The sequence below is a fragment of the Astatotilapia calliptera genome, chromosome 7 (genome assembly GCF_964374335.1).
Source record: "Astatotilapia calliptera chromosome 7, fAstCal68.1, whole genome shotgun sequence".
NCBI classification, from domain to species: Eukaryota; Metazoa; Chordata; class Actinopteri; order Cichliformes; family Cichlidae; genus Astatotilapia; species Astatotilapia calliptera.
This window is the reverse complement of record NC_137428.1, coordinates 5,176,262-5,198,197: the sequence shown is the minus strand read 5'-3', so window position 1 is coordinate 5,198,197 and position 21,936 is coordinate 5,176,262. Positions and strand designations below refer to the sequence as shown.

At 40.2% G+C, this 21,936-nt stretch overlaps 2 protein-coding genes and 1 long non-coding RNA gene across 4 annotated transcripts; all 3 read left to right on the top strand.

Moving 5' to 3' along the window:
* Positions 1-824: 824 nt before the first annotated feature.
* On the top strand, positions 825-5,216 carry LOC113027277 (charged multivesicular body protein 4b-like). The gene is made up of 7 exons (XM_026176899.2): positions 825-1,077; positions 2,000-2,096; positions 2,229-2,346; positions 2,459-2,585; positions 4,072-4,199; positions 4,427-4,553; positions 4,665-5,216. Exons 1-7 carry the CDS (start codon positions 963-965, stop codon positions 4,757-4,759), a joined length of 807 nt encoding a protein of 268 aa, XP_026032684.1. The 5' UTR covers positions 825-962; the 3' UTR covers positions 4,760-5,216.
* A 3,718-nt stretch (positions 5,217-8,934) lies between these two features.
* Positions 8,935-18,931, top strand: cdk10 (cyclin dependent kinase 10). 2 transcript variants are annotated; one of them, XM_080304078.1, is made up of 13 exons: positions 8,935-9,062; positions 11,972-12,044; positions 12,140-12,211; positions 12,358-12,460; positions 13,893-13,974; positions 14,163-14,230; positions 14,750-14,802; positions 16,342-16,411; positions 16,602-16,661; positions 17,036-17,159; positions 17,549-17,688; positions 17,832-17,884; positions 17,981-18,931. In XM_080304078.1, exons 3-13 carry the CDS (start codon positions 12,193-12,195, stop codon positions 18,073-18,075), a joined length of 867 nt encoding a protein of 288 aa, XP_080160204.1. In that variant the 5' UTR covers positions 8,935-9,062; positions 11,972-12,044; positions 12,140-12,192; the 3' UTR covers positions 18,076-18,931. The 2 variants fall into 2 exon arrangements, with proteins under 2 accessions (XP_080160204.1, XP_080160203.1); XM_080304077.1 differs by lacking the exon at positions 8,935-9,062 and adding an exon at positions 10,751-10,975.
* Positions 18,932-19,610: 679 nt separating this feature from the next.
* LOC145429925 (uncharacterized) lies at positions 19,611-20,816 on the top strand. Its single transcript, XR_013910268.1, has 2 exons — positions 19,611-20,390; positions 20,599-20,816. It is a non-coding gene; the product is annotated as an uncharacterized LOC145429925 (long non-coding RNA).
* Positions 20,817-21,936: the final 1,120 nt, after the last annotated feature.

Sequence of the window (21,936 nt, the reverse complement as noted above, 5' to 3'; positions counted from 1 at the left end):
TCCTCGCCCATTCTTCGAAGGTGGCATCTTGCCTCAAGTGAAATGCTGCCACCTATTATCATAACTAGATACAGCAAACTGCATAGCATAGAGCAAAGGTTTTTAGCCACACTTCGTTTCTCTACATTTCTTTTCTGCTTTTTCACTCATTTTCACTTCAGTTCTTGTACCTGAAGATCTTCATATATTTTATATATTTTTATATAATATACATAAAAATATATTAACACTGACCTGTGAGTCATTCAGTCATAAAAATGCACCTGACTCAAGAGATGAATCATTGTTGTCACATATCAGATAACTTAGCAAAGAACCAATTTCAAAGAACAAAATCTATCTACAATCTATCTGTCTATCTGCATATTTCAAAAGTATATGGTTATATGTTTTATCAAATGTATTCTCTCCAATAAACAACAACAAAACAAATAGTTTAAGGTAGTGGATACAAAGCTAAAAGAAATTTAAAATACAGTTGAAATAGGTAAATAGGTGATCTACACTGGAAATCAGTTTTCCTAACAAGTTATCGATAGGTGAAATAGCTATCTAGAAGTCGATAAATAAAAAATTAATAAATAAATAGCAGACAAATGGTGGCTAAACTCAAAGTCAAAGATGAACATTTGAAATTAAAAGATAAAAATAACTGAGAAAACTAATGATAATTATGTATTGTATCACCCCTAATTTTCTTTATATTTTTCTACAGTGATATTCAATGGTGATCACCTGTTTCTGCAGCACAGGGATGTGTTTTCTTTTGAAAGAGGTCTCCAACTTGGTACATAAGGACTCAGTTGACTACAGTTTCAAATTGCAGATAATCAAGACACGAAGAACTGCAGAGTCAAAGCCTGAAGCTGTTTTGCACGTCTGTCAGTCAAGCTCACAGGCACATCTCTGTTTGATTTCAATAGCGGGAAAAGGTGGAGAAGGAGCCCTGTGTTAATGAGTGGATGGAGAAGCTTCCAGCCAGAGGAGAGCTGCTGGTGAAGAAGAAAGAATTTATGAAGAAGAAAATTGACCACCTAGAGTTTTTTGCCAAGAAAAACAGCACAATAAACAGAAGAGGTGAGCTATTTTACAGAAAAATATATTTCTTTAAATAAAGAAAGAAAAGAAACGGGTAGGCAAGCAATAAAACATCAGTCTTAGCTAGCTAAAAGCTAATTAGCTAGGTATTAAACTAACTATCGTTAGCCACACAACTATGAAACAAGAACTAAAACTGGTTATACATTTATTTTGACTTGTTAAAAGTAATGTAAAAGAAGATGAACGTAGTAAAAAAAGTACTGGAAAGGTTCAAATGAATTATATGTTTGTGCAGATACCTCAACACATATACTTGAGTCATACTCTACTCTTTCTACTCTTTCTACTCTTTCTAGTCCCTGTCAGAACTATTGCTGTCTTGCTGCAACATTTTGGCTCAACTGAAGGCTTTTCATGGAGTTTTTAGAACATCCTGAATTACAGTAGTCCAGCCTAGAATTAATAAATGCATGAACTAGTTTTTCATCATCAGGATGCAGGATGTTAGAGATATTGTGCAAATGTTAGAAAGCAGTCCTACATATGTGTTGCATTGAAAGACATATCCTGGTCAGAAATGACTCCAAGATTACTCTAAGTGTTAGTGGAGGCCAAGGTAATGCCATCCAGAGTTAGTGTCTGTGCTATTGGCCTATAATTAGTTAAGACTGCTGGGTTTGGCTTTTAAAGTAATGGTTTAACTACTGCCAGCTTGAAGGTCTGTAGTACATAGCTGATTATTAGAGCTAGGTTCATCATATTTAAGATTGAAGCATTAATTAATGGTAGGACTTCTTTGAGCAAAATGTTTATGAACCATAGATCCATCTATTAACTAAACCTCACAGTTTTACAGTCTCTATTTTGGGGGTTTTCTGTTTAAAAAAATACTGAAAAAGCAAAGTTAAATCTATTCCTGCTCATGTGCTGTTTTTGTTTCACCGTGCTCTCCTACCAGCGGCTCTGCAGGCGCTAAGAAGAAAGAAGTTCTACGAGAAACACATCAATTACATTGACTGCGCTTTAAAAGCCATGAGAGCCATTTACGAACACATGTGAGGAGAAACACTACAGGAATGTGTGAAATAAAGCTATGTATGAATGAGAAAGAAGTCTGTCATGGCCTTTGAATGCTGAGTACTAAGATAATTTAAAAAAACAAAGAAACTGTCTGCTGGCTGTTGCAGAGAAATCATTAACAAGGTGAGTGACCTGATGAAGGATATTGCAGAGGAGGAGGATGAGACTGGAGGCATGCTAGAGAGCCTCTGCACACCTGTGGGCTTTGAAGGGGAATTTAATGAGGTAAGAATGATCTTAATTTTTTGAAGACTTCTGCGATTGCACTGATTCTGTGTACCAGAGTTGTCACTTGTTGTGTGCCTGTTGCTGTGTCTCTGTATGTTTTTTTTCTCAGGGTGAGCTGCTGGCAGAGCTGGAGAAACTGGAAAAGAATGTGGACGAAAACCTCTTTGAGGCGGATGAAGCAGAGGACGGGAACCCTTGTCCCAAAGTGCTGACCACTACTTTGCCTTCCCATCGTGGTAAGACTTGTTGGGAGAGCTTCGACTTTATTCTTGCAGTTGGCTGTGGTGTCTGTGAATTCATGGAGGTTGTGCAGGGATTTATTTTCTTCCCCAAAGCCAAGATGAACAAAAATAACACAAACCTGTCAGGAAAGGTGTTTTACCTCAAACTCAAACTGTGGATGTCTGTGAATGTTCTCAGTCATCCAGGTCATCGTAGTCAAAGGAGCTTGCAAAGAAAAGCGTCTGGACTTCTTTGAGTTGCTTGAAGACGTTTCACCTCTCATCCGAGAAGCTTCTTCAGTTCTAAGGTCAAATGGTGGAGAGTCCCAGATATAAACCTAGTGGGAGTGACCCCCCACAGAGGGACAAAAGGACCCCCTGATGATCCTCTAATCCCCTGAGCCAAGGTGTGAAACTGGGTGTGGGTCCCAATCAGCCAGAGTTTCGGGTGAGATCATTGTGAAACCTGGCCCCACCTTCTCATGCGAATTCCTGAGATCAGATGGCCCAGGATGTGAGTGGGCGTTAAGGCGTCTGGGAAGGGATCTCAAAACTGGATTATAGATGGCAGAGAGTTGGTGTTGTAAACCACCGCCTCTGTTCAAAGATGGTCGTTCACAGTGGACATAGATGGCTTCTTTCACTCCTCTTTCAAACCATCTGTCCTCTCTGTCCAAAATGTGAACATTGGCATCCTCGAAAGAGTGTCCTTTATCCTTAAGATGCAGATGGACTGCTGAGTCTTGTCCCCAGACAAAAACTGGTTCACCCGAAAGACAAAACGCCAAAATACAGACTTAACAATGTGGTGTATGCTGTACAGTGCAGCGAGGAATGCCCAGAGCTCTACATCGGAGAGACCAAACAGCCACTTCACAAGCGCATGGCACAACACAGAAGAGCCACCTCCACAGGACAAGACTCAGCAGTCCATCTGCATCTTAAGGATAAAGGACAGTCTTTTGAGGATGCCAATGTTCACATTTTGGACAGAGAGGACAGATGGTTTGAAAGAGGAGTGAAAGAAGCCATCTATGTCCACTGTGAGCGACCATCTTTGAACAGAGGCGGTGGTTTATGACACCAACTCTCTGCCATCTATAATCCAGTTTTGAGATCCCTCCCCAGACGCCTTAACGCCCACTCACATCCTGGGCCATCTGACCTCAGGAATTCGCATGAGAAGGTGGGGCCAGGTTTCACAATGAACACACCCGAAACTCTGGCTGATTGGGACCCACACCCAGTTTCACACCTTGGCTCAGGGGATTAGAGGATCATCAGGGGGTCCTTTTGTCCCTCTGTGGGGGGTCACTCCCACTAGGTTTATATTTGGGACTCTCCACCATTTGACCTTAGAACTGAAGAAGCTTCTCAGATGAGAGGTGAAACGTCTTCAAGTAACTTAAAGAAGTCCAGACGCTTTTCTTTGCAAGCTCCTTTGTCAAACTGTGGATGTTTCAGGCGAATAGATGAACGTGTTGACCACTACTGTCTTCAGGGTTTTGCAGAGAAATCATCACCAAGGTCAATGACCCGATCAAGGACATTATTGAGGAACAAGACGTGACCGAAGACTTGCTAGACAGCCTCTACACAGCTGTGAGATTTGAAGTGGAATTTAATGAGGTAAGGATGATTTTAATGTTTTTTTGGAGCTTTTGTTTTTGCAGTGATTCTTGGTTTGTCTGATATCTGGAGTCTGCTTACATTATTGGCATTTGCCTGATGTGGCTCAGTGTGATTTGCTGAATCATTATTATTTTTAAGTCAGGTTTTCCGCTTCTGTGACACTTCTTGACACTTGCTGAGCTGCTGTGTGCCTATTGCTGTCTCTCTCTCTCTGTCTGTCTCAGGATGAGCTGATGGAAGAGCTGGAGAAGCTCCAAAAGAATCTGGATGAAAGCTTCAATGATTCGGATGGAGAAGAAGCTGGGGTCCTTTGTCCCAAAGTGTTGACCACTGGATCACATTCCCATCCCGGTAAGAATTCCCAGGAGAGCTTTTTCATGATTCCTGCGGTTTGCTGTGGTGTCTACAAATTCACGCAGGTTGCTCAGGGTTTTGTTTTGTTTTGTTTTTTCTTCCTCAAAGTCAACACGGACGAAGAAAACATTGAAGATGATTTAGAGTATCTTCGACGTTGGGCGACTGCACCTCGTGAACGCACCATCAGTTACAACATTTAGAAGAGGCGAGGGAAGCACAGAAAGGAATAAATGGGCAGCAGTTTATTGTATTTGTTCATGAGTGTTTGTTTTTTTAATTTAATTTTCATGGACATTTGACTTTCTACCTACTCCAGAGATGCCAGTGAACATGTTGATGTTTATACACAGGACACTACAGAGACTTCAGAATTCAAATTGTAAAATTAAGTATTATGAACACATCCTTATAGTACCATCATTAGTACAACACTACTGGCTTGATAACTAATTGATGTTATGACTTTGATGTTATCTGAACTCACTGAAACTAAGCTACTTTTGCTTTCTTTAAACACAAAACAAAACTCACCAATGACTCCCAGCACATAAGTGTTGCATGTGTTTGCTGTCTTTGAGTCTCACCCTGTTACCTCTGTTACCTGTTGTGTTCTCTTCTTCGAAGACTGTTTCAAAAATAAAACACTTCACTAATGGGGAGGGGCTTTTTTTCCACAGGCCCTTAAAAAGATCTTAAGACAATGGAAAATTAAGCTCAAGGAGGCTAACAGTCCAAATTAAATTTGCCTATGGTTTAAGACTTAAAAACATTATAGCCAATAGCATTAATTTTTACCCCTCAGGCATAATAGGCTGATGGTGTATTGTCATCACCCAAGTTTGCGAATGCAATAACTCAAGAACAAAACGATGTAGGAGTTTCAAAGTCATCTACTAAAAACCTTGGACGAGGTCGAATCCCGGCGACCTTGACCTCAAGGTCAGAGGTCAAGCTTTCTGAATGCGATAAATCGAGAACAAGGCAAAGTTGGATTTTGGAATCGATACCATTGGTGTATCTACGAGGATGGCTGCCAGTATTTTCAAAATCTTACTGCCTTGATTTGTTTATATCCTTTTATCGCATCAAAGTATTGATCGGAAGATTCACTCAAAACATGGAGGTAGCCTCCAAGACAAAATTAAGCCAATACAGAAATGCCTAAAAACCTCTATCTGCAGGCCACCAGATGGCGATAGTTGCAGTCTGCAAAAAGTCTTCCCAGTATATAGAAATCTACGAAAAAACAGGTTTCAGTCTTGACCTCTGCTGAATTTATGATGTCATACAGTCATTTTGGCTGTTGTGGATAAAAACTTACGACCGCTTTGTTAGTCTTGGTCTTACCATGTTTCCAAATATAGGCTTATCTGTGGTTTGAAAACACAGTGATTGGTTAATAAGTTGCCTGTCAGACTCACCCTTCTTCGTTTCATGTGGGTTTTTTGTAACAAACATGGCAACAGCAGAAATGCCCAACTTGAGGCTTTAAAAAAAGGGCTTTACAAACCAATCATGTCCATCTATCATACGGTCTACGCTAATAGCATAATTGGGCTGTCTTCTCCTGGTCCATTAGCGGCTTCAAAGTAATATTTAATACAGTAGATTCTAGCACAACACAACCAATGTCGATGTCCACATTATTTTCCTGTTTGGTTCAGAAAGGGAAAGTGGGGTGCTGGGTTAAGAAGGCAACCCATTAAAAAAAAAAAAGATACATAACAGAAAAGGTGTGCAAGAAACTACACACACAAAAAAAAAGAAAGAAGGCGACCCATTTATCCAAAGGCCACAGCAAAGGTCTGGGTTTGAGTCTGTCCTTGGAAGAGCCCATTTCCCACCTGCTCTCCTTCTTGTGTACTCTACTGTATACTATAAATAAATAAAGATAATAGAGCCATGATAGTGCACAATAGACCTTGATCAAAAGTAGTATAGCAGCACTATAGTTAAACATATATAAAAAAATAAAATAAAATAAAGAATTTCAAGATAAAAGGTCATGCAAAGCTGGAAAAAAATGGATCAAAGCGGCTTCTTCCATTTTCTTGTTGAGTATTTTTTTTATCAAAGTGCTAGTACTGGCTTGTTCATAACAGCCTAAATTAAATGCACAATTTTGTCATTGTTTATTATAATTAAATAAGAGTTTATAAAGCCTTAATCCTGTGCTCCCTTTAAATCCAGCCCTCCTTACTGCTGCTCTGAGCTGGTGCACAGGATTAGTGTCACTCAACCAGACAGAGGGAATGACGGAGAAGAAAAGAAGCTGATTAGCCAAGCCACGCGGGTGTAGACTCTACGTAAATGCGCTTTGGTGCTTTATGTGCTTTTGTGTGGACTCACTAAATTGTAAGCGTCATGTCGGTGGATGTAGACGAACAGTGCCTCAGCTGACTGAAGACTGATGGGGTCTGGAGCAAGTCAGAGGCAAGATTCAGGTAAGGGACATGATCATCTCATCAGCGTTAGGACTGATAAATTTATGGAGCCATGTTCTCCAAATGTATGATGAATGTGTAGACAGTAGTTTTTAATGTGAAATCACCTGTCTTTGTGTGCAGTGGTCAGAAGTCTATGATAGCTGTGATAACAGTTTAGTTATGACAGGTTGACTGAAAGAAACAGTTATAATACTTCCGCTTTGATCTAATCTGTGGTGTTAAAAAACATCCAGTTAAAAAAACTCTTCAAATAAACACAAACAGCGGCAGGTGGCTCAAGTATTTGTACTTAGATTAATCTAACAAGACTGTGTATGTACAGATTGTTAAAGAAGAGTTGAGGCTAAGGTGTTTTGTACCAAATATTTGTTGATGATCATCAGTAGTTTTTTTTTTTTTTTTTTTTCTTAAATGTAGTTTTAATTGTGGTTCTTGTGTGTTATATTTGTATGATCTTTAGCACCTTGAGGTGACTATTGTTTTGATTTGGAGCGATATTAATACAACTGAATTGAATTTCTGGCATAGACCCAACTCTAAGTACCATATTTACAATCCAATTTAAAAGGTGCTATTAGCGTAAGTTTATATAATGTAACAAACTGACAACATTAAAGCAGTTGCGCCAGAATGTCATGCTAAAAAGAAAGACTCTTTAAAATACAAGGGGGAGCAAGCGAGTCAGATACCACAGGCACAGAGAGGAAGCAGGTCTGATCAGAAACAGTTTATTACTAGGCCAGGGAGCACAAATAAAAACACCCTTAAAATGTATGTAATAAAATGTTTGTCAATCCACTAAAACCAAATAAAACAATTCTAAAACCCGTAAAACTACCATTTTCTACATTCACTAACCCCCCCCCCTGCTATAATTATGCCACATGTTCATTATGGGTCCATCAGCGGGCCAGGAATTCCTTCTTTAGAGCAGTTTCCAGGCCAGCCTCGTCTTCGGCAGCCAAGGAAGAGCCTCCCATCTTCTTGTCCTTCCACTGGCCCATCACATCCCAGCCCAGCTTAAACCTCTGCCGTGCTGCCAATCACACGCGTTGTCTCCTACTGTTGCCGTTCCATGAGGTCAGGACTGGGTCGCCGTGTCACGCTGGCCATCTAGCATTAACCTTCCAGTCTGGGGCCTCTCTCCTTCAGTGCTCAGCTAGCCTGCTTTTAAAAGGTCTTTACACAGCTGATAGGCCACCTCTGGACACACCCTGCCTCAGCAGGTGGTCCCTATCAGCTAATTTGTCCCATGTGCAGCCAGTCCACAGTGGATAAAAACCATGCAATAGAAACAGAATAAAACCATGCAAATAAAACGACACTCATAAATAAACACTAAAAATCAGAATAAAAACAATATACAAGACAAATACAAATTTCCACTGTGTGACATATATATACAAACAAACGCACTGGATATCTTCTAGGCAGCGGGCATACGTCACCTGAACAGGTCATTACCAGGTCTGACTGGTAGTAGGCCAATGACAGCCAATAATGATGTTTTATCTTTAAAGGTTTCACTTGGATGTCCAATAAAAACAAAACTCAACTGTATAACCAAAGTGTAATTACTGCAATTGTCATTTCAAAGAAAACAGACCTAAATCAGCTACTCCTGAAGCTCCTGGAAATATCTGGACATCTTTAAATCCAAAGACAAGGACTGAAAATATGACTTAAATGGGCCTCTTTGGAGACATTGCATAACTTAAATGTAAATTGTTAGTGACTGTTTACCAGGCTTTATAGTAATATTCTCTCACTTCACTTGAGCATTTATGAGGGTAGGAGGCTAAGTTAATGGTTTTCTACCTACCAGTTTCAGAGAGCCCCCCCAGTTTAAAACCAAACACTGAGACAGAATCGCCTGACTCCTCACAGCGAACGCCCATCATACTCATCACAGCTCCATCACGGGACGACATCTACGCCACGCCATCCAAAATCACGATAGCTGATGCCATAAAAGAGCAGCGGCCTGGGTCTGCACCCTTCGTAGTGGGGAAGAAACTACCAACCAGACAGTAACTCCAAATGTCTATCACAAGAGGTAAACTGGAAGGAGAGATGACTGATTATTTGCTGAGCGTGATGAAGAATCACCCCGAAACTGAATCATGACACTGGTGTGCGTGTGAGAGCAGCTATGAAGTGCTGAACAGTATTGAGCTTATCATTTTTACCTGCAAATCTTTTACACTAGCCCAACTTACTTTTACTTCTTAAATGATGTGCTTATTTGAAGAATTGTGAGGGCAAGAGATGGTTTAGTGCATGTTTGACCTATGTTGAGCCATTTTGTATCTTTTTGTACAAATTTGTTCTCTTTGAAGTCATTTTTATCCTCCCATTGCAGCAATTTTGTAGGTCTTTGGTTATTTTTGATGCTTCACAGTCGTTTTGAGACTCTTTGCAGCTCCTTTGTTGCACTCTGATTTTATGGGCATTTTGTGTGTTTGCAGCTTATTCTCTGGTTGATTGTAGTGGTCACATTCAGTCAGGTGAACATATCCAGTAATTAGGTTAATGACAAAAGAGGGTGACTTTAGTCCACTGTCCTTTGTGCGAGTTTTACAGTGTTCTATTACTATTATTATTATCAATCTACAACAGACTGGACTCAAAAGGGAACTGATCTTATGAGCTCCTTATTGCTGATGCACTTCTGGGTTATCTTGTTGTAGAAGTAGAGATATGGGTATTTACAATACAGTGTGTAATGGAAAAAGACACAATTGGTTTGTTAATTGAAAGTGGAAAAAGTCTTGACCTAGACAAAGGACTAAAGGCCAGGATATCTTGGAATCTGCTACTCATGCCAAGCTTGAGAAGATTGGATTACTACCAACACACGCAACTGGCCAGGGACTGGAAACTCCCAACAGTTCAAAGTTTACTGGATATAATAGGCTTATTTTTAACCTGTGGAGGAAATTATCTTCCTCTGCAGGGTGTCTGGGCTTGGTCTATCTGATAGGGTTAGAGTTACGGATTGGTGTGTGGTGTGATTGTGTTTCCACAATGTAAAAAATATGATATCATTACAATATGATTGGCCACCTGCAGTATTGAACATGGGCCAACATTAGTTTTATTGATCCAGGAACAATACCAACATGATGATATTAGATTGTGTATCCATGGGTCCCCCATCCTCATCTTGTGACACTGTTGTTGTGAAGGAGAGTTAATCTGTTTATTCTGTAATAATTTATAATTCATTCATTCACATCCCAAAATATTTATTTATCAATTGTTTTTACCTGTATGTATAAAACATTTCTGGGCATCCACCACAAAAAATAATATAGTTTTTAAAAGACCTCTGTATGTTGTCCAGTCATAAAGTGTAGTCTACCTCCAAAGGCCTATTTTCGGCATTGTTCACTGTCCTGAAATACAGCATTCAGTCAGTTTTTCCTATATAAATATATTTCAATGTAGATATTTTTTAATATAAAATATAGTTTTAAAACTATATATTATAATAAAAGGGCAATCATCAGATATTATTGCCGCTTTATCAAAGTAACATTTAGCAAAAATGTTGAGTTTACAGTAATAGAAATGTGATAAATAGCATATTTAATTCACTAATATTTTGTACGGCTGTATGTGGCCTGTTTTTCTTTAAATGTCAATTATTTCATTTTCCCCCTTGTTTTACAGTTTTCCAAAAATGATTTTTTCCGGAATTGACAGGTATCGGTCCAGGTATGGGACGCAGAAGCCGTTCACAAACTCCGGGAAAGCTGTTGGTTGTCCTCCCCTTACCAAAACAAACCTCAATGGCGGCTGAATGAGGTGCAGCTGTTTGTAGATGTGCTTTCTTCGGGACTTATTTTAGTCCAAAAACTGCATTTAAATAAAACAATGGACGCGGCTGGAGAGGACGAACCGGACCCCATAAAGCTGAAGTCTCTTAAGGACAATAAAACTTTCACAGTGCCTCAAAATTACAGGGTAAGAGAACGAGCTCCTTCCGTGTGGGTCCGTTCATGACCGTGGTTGTTTAATTATACTCTGCCATCAGCCACGATATTTTACATACAGAATACCAACTGACACAACTTTACAAGTCTAACTCTTCTGTTAAAAAAACCGGCATACATTTAAAATAATAAAGTTCACTGTAGAGCTTTCTTTCAGTCAGTATTTACGATACTTTAGCCCTGAAACTGAATAATGCTAACTAAACGCTAGCTGCATGCAGCATGCTCCCCATCTAGACTTTATCGGTAAATAAACCGCTTATGTGTGCATAGACGTAATTGATTAATTAGCGAGGCGCCTTTAAAGGTGAAGTCTGCGCACATTGTTGCCTTGTTTGTCTCCAGCAGCAGCCAATCTCATTACTTAGTTCAAATGGCACATAAGCCTCCAAGTTCAAGCACCCAAATCCACCTCCTCCAGTGATTCCCCCGGCATCCAGGATGCCTTTTAGGAGCTCGAGTCTGGTTGAAAAAGTGATCACAAGACATCCAAGAATGGCCGTCTAATGCCTGTTGGCTTTTAGTTAATTTGTGGGGGTTTTGTTTTGTTTAACGTCCTGTCCCATATAGATAATGGTAAAGTGCCCTGAAAGTCAATTCTTCTTGTTGACTCAGTGTGGTTTGACAGTCAGTGGGAGCTCCCTTGACTTGTCTCTTGTTAATTATTTTAGTTGAGCATCATTAAATCTAAAGGATTTTCACACTTCATGAATGGTTGTAGAAATATCCTTGGGCAAAATACTGAACCTCAATTGCTCCTGATGCATTCATCAGAGTGTGAATGTGTGAATGAATGGTTAGGTGAATGGTTGAATGAGGCTTGTAGCAAGAAAGCACAAAGACAGAGTAGAGAAGTACCAATCCATTTATCCGTTAAAAACCGTAAAAACTGCTTCTTTTGACAGGACTGAAGGCTGCGACGTGTTCACTGAGTCCCAGTTTCTTTATCTTGTTTTTCTCTCTTCAGTTTGGGAGCTGCAGAAGTGTCAGAGAGTTTGAGAAACTCAACCGAATAGGAGAAGGAACATATGGCATTGTGTGTAAGTTAGACAGCAGAGGAAATACTGAGGACTAACACTTCAGTTTGTCCACGTGACATGCTCTGTAAATAATCAATTCCCTTTTCTCAATGCAGATCGTGCCCGCGACACCAAGTCAGATGAGATTGTTGCCCTGAAAAAGGTGCGAATGGACGCAGAGAAAGATGGTGAGACCATCGCATGCTTTATTTTTTTTTTATGGGTATCTCTGATCGAGAGCTTTATTCATACAACTAGATGTAATTTTAAAAAATCACATTTTTGCACCACCATCAACTGAAAAGATCGGTGACATCTGTTCCTCATCTGTCAGGGGTCCCCATCAGCAGCCTCAGAGAGATCACACTGCTGCTGAGGCTGAGACATCCCAACATAGTGGAGCTGAAAGAGGTGGTTGTCGGCACTCAGCTAGAAAGGTACTGCACGGACACACCCACAATAAATGCTTTAGTATATAGATTGATCTGATACTAGTCTTATTGTTGCTTCTGTTGATCTTGCAATGTGTGGCCTTTGGGGCCAGTTGCATCAGCTGCTCTTTACTCATATTTTTAACTATGCCTGGGCCCTGTGGTGCCAAACCAGTTCAGCATAGCCAGCAATTTAAAAAAAAAAAAATCATGTTTCACTTACTTTGACTTTTTTAATGAGGCTAAGCTGATGAATTCAATGTTTCTCATTTTCACAGTCACATGAAAGGGAGTAGTGTCGTGGCATGTAACAAATAACAAACATGGACATGACTGCTGGCAGCAGAATGAACTATCTTACAAACAAAGAGAAACTATAACACCAGAAAGAGATGGAAATACCCAGGACCCACTCAGGAAGGGCTGTGAGTGGGTATGACAGAAAAATCATTATATTAATGTGTGAATCTGGCTTCCAGGGGAAATTGCTTTGAGTGACCATTAGGACTTAGTTACGCAGGATTCATTAACTGTGTCACTTTATAGATTCTGTGTCAATGAGTTAAAACCAGTAAGAAGCTTTACTTACAAATTTAATATAATTTTATCAAGCACAAGACTTAGTTGCCTGTTTTGGGATTTTCTTTCCGTGTTAAGGCTTACACAGAATAACAAAATAGCTTTAAAAAAGTCTAAAAGAATAAAAATGAGTAATACGTTTTCTTGTGAACGGTCTGTTTTTCTTATTGTTGCTCTTCAAGGAAAGACAAAAACATTAGACAGTCTCTAAACACTTTGGACACCTTTATTATTTGTGCAAAAAAGTCTAGCTCTCTAAGATGGTGACGAAAAGAGATTGGTCGGTAGGCTCTGGTTTTGTATATGAAGATCTTGCAGAATAAGTTATCATGGCAATGTAACCAGGTAAGAAGGAAACCACCTTAGTATAAATGAACACCCAGGGTTAAATCTGATGTTAACTTGCTGATTACCAAATCCTGCTTCGTACTTCAGAGCGGTGGTATAGAAATCTGCTGGACTGTGGTCACACACACAAACCAGCAGTCCAAAGAAAGTCACGTTGTGCGTCCAGCACATTTCATCCTAAAAGTCTGCTTGTTTTTGAAGGGTCTACGACATTGGTACAGTTTGAGTTTATGTTCACTTTGTATCAGGTCCCTGAAAAAAGAAGACTCATGTCTGAAAGATGCCACTGATTTAACTAAAACTTCGACTTAAGCTCAGGTGGTTAAACTGGTGTGTAGCCGGTATAATATAGATAAGGAATTATCCTCATTGTTTGTTTCCCCAGTTTTTGTGACCTTAGTCGCCTGAATCGACTGTGGTTGTGATTTGGCGCTGTATACATAAAATTGGATTTAATTTAATTGTTTTACTGTCTAACATAAACTTTCTTAATCTTTTTGGATCTTTTCAGCCTATTTCTGGTGATGAGTTACTGTGAACAAGATCTGGCCAGTCTGCTGGAAAACATGCAGACGCCATTCTCAGAGGCGCAGGTAAATCAAACTCATACATTCCTGCAAGTTCATTTCTACCTAAAGTGATTGCTATTATTTTCTTGTGTCTGCATGTGAGTGTAAAAATGGATGTTTTGCTTTTTACATGGCCTCCATATTCATGTACAGTAGAAGTTGATGCAACCAGTTATTCCATTTTTTTTTTTTTCTGTTTTGTTGTGTTCCAGGTTAAGTGCATCGTTCTCCAGTTGCTTAGAGGTTTGGAGTATCTCCACCACAACTTCATTATTCACAGGTTGGTCTCACACCATTACGAGGACCAGCTGAAGTTTTAATTTGTTATTATCATAATTGTTTAAAATTTGACATTTTAATTAAATAATCTTAAGTGTAAAGTAGTGGACCTTACACGTACGATTACTCTAATGCAGAACTGCCAGTGACTGCAGTTCCCCTTCTGTCCACTGGGCTGTGTTTGTGCTGTTGGTGCCTTTTAGAGTATTTTAACACAATTATCTGACAAATAATCTGGTTTGCTACGAGGTTCAGATCATCCAACAAGTTTTTGGGTTTTGTAAATGAAATCAGAGAATTTAACATTTTTGTTGTACCTTGTTGTTGAGCCTTCCTTTACCAGAGTTAGAGTGTTGGGATCATAGTCTGAGGTGAAAGGCAAGAAGCTATTTACTGACTCTCTCCATTCAGCTTGACTAAGCCTGAACAAATCTTCCAAGAGAAAAGACATGCTCCTGCTGCAGGACGAGTTAGAGCAGAGCTGTGCTGCATAATGATCTTCCTCTAATCTTGTTATTAGAGACCTGAAGGTGTCTAATCTGCTGATGACAGACAAAGGCTGCGTAAAGATTGGTGAGTCACCTCTGTTATCATATCTCTTCTGCAGCTTTTACTGTAATCACCTTATACTCCTACTGACATGCCTCCCAAACCCTGCCACTGCTGAACTTTGACCTGTCACACATTGACAGTGATGGCTGAAGTGTTTTTTTTATCTATCAGTGTTGTTGCCACCATGATTTAAAAAAGAAACACACACACACTTTTTTCATTGTCAGTTTTAAGGACAACTGTAATAACAGGTCTTTTTTTAAAAATCGTGTAGACAAGTTTAAGATGGCCTGCTGGGTTAAAATCAGGCACCATAATGGGGAAGAAAGACAATTTTAATGATGTATTGTTGTTGGTGCCATGCTGGTCTGGGTATTTTTCAGAAACTGGTGATCTACTGGGAATTTCCCACACAACCATCTGTGGAGTTTACAGAGAATGAAGAAGAGAACTAGAATTAAGGAATTAATTCTAGTTCCATCACACAGCTAGATTTATGTCAGCTCTGAAGGGAAATAGGGGGTCCAACCCAGTAATAACAAGGTGTTCTTAAAAAAGTGGCCTCTAAGTGTATTTGCCGACTCAAATGTCAGATTATTTTATTTATCTAAATTTTACTAGACAACAAAGTTTTAACTGTTGATTAATGAACTGATGGTAGAAAACATTTTTCTAATATAGACATTATCTAAATATATTATTATTGCAGGTTTCTTTACCATATAATAATAGGTCCCTTGAGGGAACTTCTGATGTGATTTGGTACTCTAAATACATACTAAATAAATAAACAAACCTGAAATGGCTTACGGACTCCAAAAAGAGATTCTAGCAAAACGTCAGGCGACTCTGGATGTTGTACGGCGGTCTTGGTTGACACGCCTCTATAATGTTGTGTGGAGATCAGGGGCATTACCTCTAGATTAGCAAATCGGGGTGGTGGTTCCCATCTTCAAGAAGAGAGAACGGAGTGTGTGCTCCAACTATAGGGGGGTCTTCATCCCCCTATAGTTCCTCAGCATCCCCAGGAAAGTCTATACCAGGGTGCTGGGATGGAGAGTCCATCCGTTAGTCGAGCCTCAGATACAGGAACAATGAGGTTTCCGTCCCAGTTGTTGAACACTGGACCAGCTCTTTATCCTCTCAAGGATACTTGATGGGTCATGGGAGTTTGCCCAGCCAGCCTACATCTGTTTTATGGACTTGGAGAAGGCATTCGACTGTGTCCCTCGGAGTGTCCTGTGGGAGGTGCTTCAGAAGTATGGGGTGTCTGGCCCATTGCTACGACACATTCGATCCTTATACAACCGTTGCCATAGCTTGGCTCGCATAGCCTAGCATAAGCCAGACTTGTTCCCGAATGGTGTTGGACTCTCAGACACAACATTAAAACTGCCTCCCTAACATTGTGCACTTTTCTGCTGTTTAATCCCACTGTAATCAGGAGAAGTGATATTTAGACATTCTACCTTTGATTACCCATAAAAAATAAATTGAAATCAGATAAAATCAGATTACTTGATGTTGAACTGATCAGTACTCGTTATTTTCTGCACACAGCTGATTTTGGTCTGGCCCGGATGTACGGCATTCCTCAGCAACCCATGACACCACGAGTAGTTACGCTGTGGTGAGTGTTTACCCAGTTAGTCTAACTCATTTGAGGTATTCTGTGTGGGTGTTGTGCCCTGCATATAACCCTTGTGTTGCTGTGCTGGTGCAGCCTCAGTGGAAACTCCCTTGTAATCCCCTCACAATAATCCTCCCTTATTAGCTCCATTACCTCGGGCCACTATCCTAATATGCTCTCCTTCGTGCAGGTATAGAGCACCAGAGCTCCTCCTAGGGACGAAGACTCAGACTACGGCTCTGGACATGTGGTGAGGAAATACATGTGAAATCTATACGCTTAGGATCAGTATACTGCACAAGGAAGCATCTAATAACCAGCTTTTAACCACTCTACCTACACTGCGTTCTTATCATAATCTCTTTAGGAAACTTTGGTTATAGGATAGTAATTACAGCTGTACTATCAAAGCACTCTCTTTATGGAGGCTGTGCTTATTTTTGTTGAAGCTTTGTTTACCCTCATACTAAAAAACGTGGTCTGCCAGTAGAAGAAACAAAATTAAACAGAATATGATATGTATAATTGTCCTAAGTTAATAAATTCTGCGCCAAAGGGAAAAGGCCTCATATCCCATGAGGATCCGTCAGGAAATTAAATCCAGACGTGGTGTTTCCTTTACAGGGCAGTGGGCTGTATCCTGGCTGAGCTGCTTGCCCACAAACCTCTGCTGCCTGGAACCTCTGAGATCCAGCAGGTCGACCTGATCGTTCAGCTGCTGGGAACACCCAATGAAAACATCTGGCCGGTAAGACTCAGCTTTCACACTGTCTGATGTTAAACTATTGAATTGGATGCATTTAGCTTTTATTGCTAAAGCACTCTTAAACTGATATATTTCTACTTTTTTGTATGCCATCAACAAGTTCAGCAACATTAAACCCATTAAGGGAAAACAAGGTAAAAGCAGCCGATGATTGGCACAACTCAAAAGCCTTACTGTCTCAGTGTTTGGTTCTTGGTAAAATCACTCAGGTCTTTCCTTCTTCTGCCTCCAACTACAAGAACCGACTTTCCATCTAATACTCTAATATCTAGACATGTGATATTGATACAAATCCTCAGTTATTCGTTTAGTCTAAAATAGGTTGCAGTCTGCACAAAGCTGAGAAATGAGATCTGTTGTGTGTGTTACAGGGTTTCTCTCAGCTTCCCCTCATCGGTCAGTACAGCCTGAGGAAGCAGCCATACAACAACCTGAAGAACAAATTCACCTGGCTGTCTGATGCTGGACACAGACTGCTTAACCTGCTCTTCATGTACAACCCCCAGCGCAGGTACATTTAGCTCTACTGGTTTCTGGCTGGAATCTAGACTACAGCTCTGATAAAGCTAAGCTTTTTTTGTGGGAAAAATGAAGGAGTCTCATGAATTTTCATACGAGGCATCACTAACTTCTTGTATTTTTCCTGATTCTCAGAGCTACTGCTAAAGATTGCTTGGAGAGTTCGTACTTCAAAGAGAAACCTCTACGTGAGTATAAAGATTGCGGATATGCACAAGCTGACGTCTGTCTGTCCTCCGACCTGCCGTGAGTCATTCTGTGTGCCTCTGTGCTTCTCTTTCCAGCCTGCGAACCAGAGCTGATGCCAACATTCCCTCACCATCGCAACAAGCGAGCGGCTCCTCCAGCAGAGAGCCACTCGAAGAGGAGCAAAGTGTGAAGAAACACTGAACTTACAGGCACATCTCTGGTGGGAAAATGGCCACAGTCATGAAGAGCTTTTACTGTGGAGCTTTGAGCTAGTCCAAACCAGAATCAGCTTCAGCACAGCTGTAGTGAAACAAAGTCAGACAAACTTATTGCTGGACTGTTAAAAACAGGAACACAGAGTCTACAGCAAGCAGTCAAGAAAAGGCTGGAAGTACAACCTGCTCTGTGGATCCAACGGTGTGGTCTGAGAGCACAGCACATTCATCAAAGAAAGAGAAACGGCCCCATTTTAGATTTTGTGTCTGAGTTATCATTTCCAACGGCAAGTAAGATGCTACAGTTACGAGAAGAAACTTCATAATCGCAAATTCTAGAGTAGCTTTGCATGGTTCACAGTTCAAAATCATCCTTGTGTATCCTCTCAGTTCATCCTCTATCAGAAACAAGCTGTTTTAATTCCTCTGCCTTTTAACTCTTTCACCTATATATAATATGTGGTGTGAGTAGCCTTAGTAAGCTATATAGGTGGCGATCAACTTCATTAACTTCTGATTCACACACAGCCCTTAAAATATGACAGAAAGCACTGAGTTCAAAAAAGAAAAAACAAGTGTTTACCCATAGTAGGCATCCAAGGAAGAAAGAGTTAAGGCAGCTGTCCTCTGATTGGCCTTTCCTTCATTAACAGACGGCCTGAAAAGCTGGCTGTGCCTTAGACTAACATATAGGGGATAGTCCCTCTCTGACATCTTAAATATCCCTTTTGAGAGCAGCTTGAAGCCTGAGCTTTTGGCATATTCTTATTGAAAACTTTGACAATGTTTAATTTGAATCTAATAAAGTTTAATAAATGTCTGGAACAGGAACAGTGTATAAAAATATAAAAATAAGACAGAATAGCCATTTAATCCATTCTGATCTCATGAATATGTGAACACTATCTAAAAATGACAAAATAATCCATACAGCATTAGCCACTATTTTATATATGCTCACAGACAGCAATGGTCCTGTGATGGACAAAAGCTGTCTTGTTATAATAATGTCCTTTTGCTCACTGACATCAATAATATCCCTCACTCTATCAAACCAAGGAGATAAAAGCTGGATGTTGTGACTGTGTAACACTTTGTCTTCTCAGATAGTGGTGACCTTTTCTTGTAATTATGAGATTAAGCATGAGGCCTCGCTTTCCTATTTTTGCCAGCAGTGAATGTAGTGCTATAGTGTACACCCTGACACATTACACATCAGTCTGTGGATGTGCTGTTATAATTATCTCTGCAGCTCTGTGACCAGGAGCTTTGGGGTCTTTGCTTGAGTGCTGTCTACAGCTTTATAGCCTCCATGTTGTTCTTGTTGATGAATTTAGGATTAATTTAAGAATATCTGCCTTTAAAGTCTTTGATGCACAATAAAGATCATCTCAGGTTTGATCCTCACAGCTGGAAGACAGTGTGTCCTGTCCAAGTGTCCTTGAGTAAAATATTGAATGCTTGATTTTGCTTGGTAGACATTAAGGAGCTCTGTGTTAGCATGCAGCACGGGCCAGCAGGGCCAAAACTGTGATATGATGTAGCAGCTGTACCGCTTGTCTTAGTATGTGCAATAAGCACAGTTTACCCCATGTAGGCTGCTTTGTGCTATTACATACTTGGTGCCATTTTACATTATACATCAATCACTTAAGCTGTGGAATAAATTGTAAAGCTAGTCAAATAGCTTTTCTACTTATATGAATTATAGTTGGACTATACTGACAAGGAAGATATAGTTAGCTAGCTAGCTGTAATTTAGCTGTGATACAGGACTCTGGTGATGGTTGGTTGGTAATAGTGGCTGATGAAGTAAAAAAAAAGAAGAAAATGGACTGCTAAGTTACCTGATCAGCCCTGAGTCACACCAAGGAAAACAGTGGGCTGGAGACCACCGCACAACCATACACAGTGAACTTGCAACTATTTCAAAAGTTGCTTCAAGATGGTAACCACTCGCAGTCAACCGCGTCTTCAAAGCGACTTCATACGTCAAGATGGCAATAAAACATCAATAATAAACTGCAGCAAACTGGTGAAAATGGTGAATCATCTACATAAACAGATTGCATAAGTTGCCTCCCACAAGGCAATCCATGCAAGCACTGCAATCGAAAGTGGTTATCCAGAGCTTCCTGGTCTTCTGAAAACATTCTGCACTATTTTTAATCTAGTGTGACTGAGCCAGTGTTTTGCTTCATGAAATTTGTCAGTGCATATGATGTTTGGAGCTGATTAGGACTGGACTTCATTTCCAAGCTACTTTTAGCTAATGAGGTGGTTGCTCTAGGTCAGGGGTGTCGAACTCCAGGCCTCGAGAGCCGGTGTCTTGCAGGTTTTATATGTCACCCTGGGTCAACACACCTGAATCACATGATTAGTTCATTACCAGGCTTCTGGAGAACTTCAACACATGTTAAGGAAGTAATTTGGCCATTTAAATCAGCTGTGTTGTGTCAAGGACTAAAACTAAAACCTGCAGGACACCGGCTCTCGAGGCCTGGAGTTCGACACCTGTGCCCTAGGTCTTTCCAGTCTTGTGATTATAGCTTGACATTTGCTGTATAGATATGAGATTGATGTAAATGTAAAAGGAAGGAGTTTTTATCAGAATCTTGAAGATTTTCCTTAGAAGGAACAGCTCAAATGACTGCAGTAAATGAACAGTGGCCTCAAAGTTGACTCTGTGTAAATTTAAATAAAATCAGAAAACTGACTGCTCCACTTCTGGTATTTTTTTGTTTCATCGTGCTGCAAATTCTTTGAAATGTGTGACAGGATGGGGCTGCGGGCAGGTCCGTTAAGAACCTGTTTGCAACTCCTTCCAGCAGTCTAACCCATGTCAATACAGCAAACAGGAGATTTGCATCATGAACGCAGTGTGATGCCGTCATTTCAATATGGGCCTAAATCTCTGAAGAAAGCAAAAGGTGATCCAACCCAGTACACGGAGAGTGTACCTAATAAAGTGTCTGGTGAGTGTATATTGTTGAACATTTTGTTTGCGTAATCTTTTAATTGTGGTGAACTCCTCTCAGGCTTCACTTTGACAGATTGTTTCTAAATATTTGAGATCTCAGGTTTTGTGGAAACTCTTATTGGTGTGCACTTAACTGTGTGATGGTGGTGGAAGTGTTAAATTCCAAATACGTGAAATGCACAAGAATAATAAACCATGTCAAAGCAGCAGTAGTGTCTTTTTTTCCATTTGAAATTTCAGTTTTTATTTATTCAGGTTAAATTAGTAGTAATGGTAACATGGCCAGCGTCAGGTTAAATCCCCGTACAGGGACGTTAATAACTGAGCTCCCCTGAACAACAGGTACCTCCACAAACACGCAGCGATTCTACTGTAGCTTCCAGAAGTCCATCAGTGAGTCCACCAGGCACGCCTGCAATCCTGCCATAACAGCAGGAGGTCAGAGTCTGTGCAGGACAGCTTTCCTTAAACTCCCTGCTGAAATTAGGACAACAGCAATGAAACGTTCAGCAGCATCGCCCCTGGAGGAGAACTCTGTACATTTGCCTCCAATAAAGGGGGGGGGTCAGGCCTCTCACTGGTGCTCCATCATGAATCACAGAAAATTAATACATAAAGAATAAACATACTGTAGCTGGATTAGTTACACATCACACGTGACCAGTAATTTATATAAATAATGTTCCATAACACTGATTGACCATGAATGCAGGGCAACACAAAGATGTGCTTGACTGATTCTTAATCCACTAACATGTGAATATTAGTGGATTAATTGCAGTCGGCGTTAATTAGCTTGTGCTGTTAAACCAAGTGAGGGAGGTTAGTTTCCTTAAAGTGCCACAGACACGATGTC

Bases quoted from the DNA above. Each gene is read 5' to 3' on its own strand.
- LOC113027277 (XM_026176899.2), top strand. From the start codon at position 963: ATGGAGAAGCTTCCAGCCAGAGGAGAGCTGCTGGTGAAGAAGAAAGAA. The intron at 1,078-1,999 runs GTGAGCTATTTT...CTCTCCTACCAG, and splicing joins CAGCACAATAAACAGAAGAG to CGGCTCTGCAGGCGCTAAGA. The intron at 2,347-2,458 runs GTAAGAATGATC...TTTTTTTCTCAG, and splicing joins TTGAAGGGGAATTTAATGAG to GGTGAGCTGCTGGCAGAGCT.
- cdk10 (XM_080304077.1), top strand. From the start codon at position 10,886: ATGGACGCGGCTGGAGAGGACGAACCGGACCCCATAAAGCTGAAGTCT. The intron at 12,045-12,139 runs GTAAGTTAGACA...TTCTCAATGCAG, and splicing joins AGGAACATATGGCATTGTGT to ATCGTGCCCGCGACACCAAG. The intron at 13,975-14,162 runs GTAAATCAAACT...GTTGTGTTCCAG, and splicing joins CGCCATTCTCAGAGGCGCAG to GTTAAGTGCATCGTTCTCCA.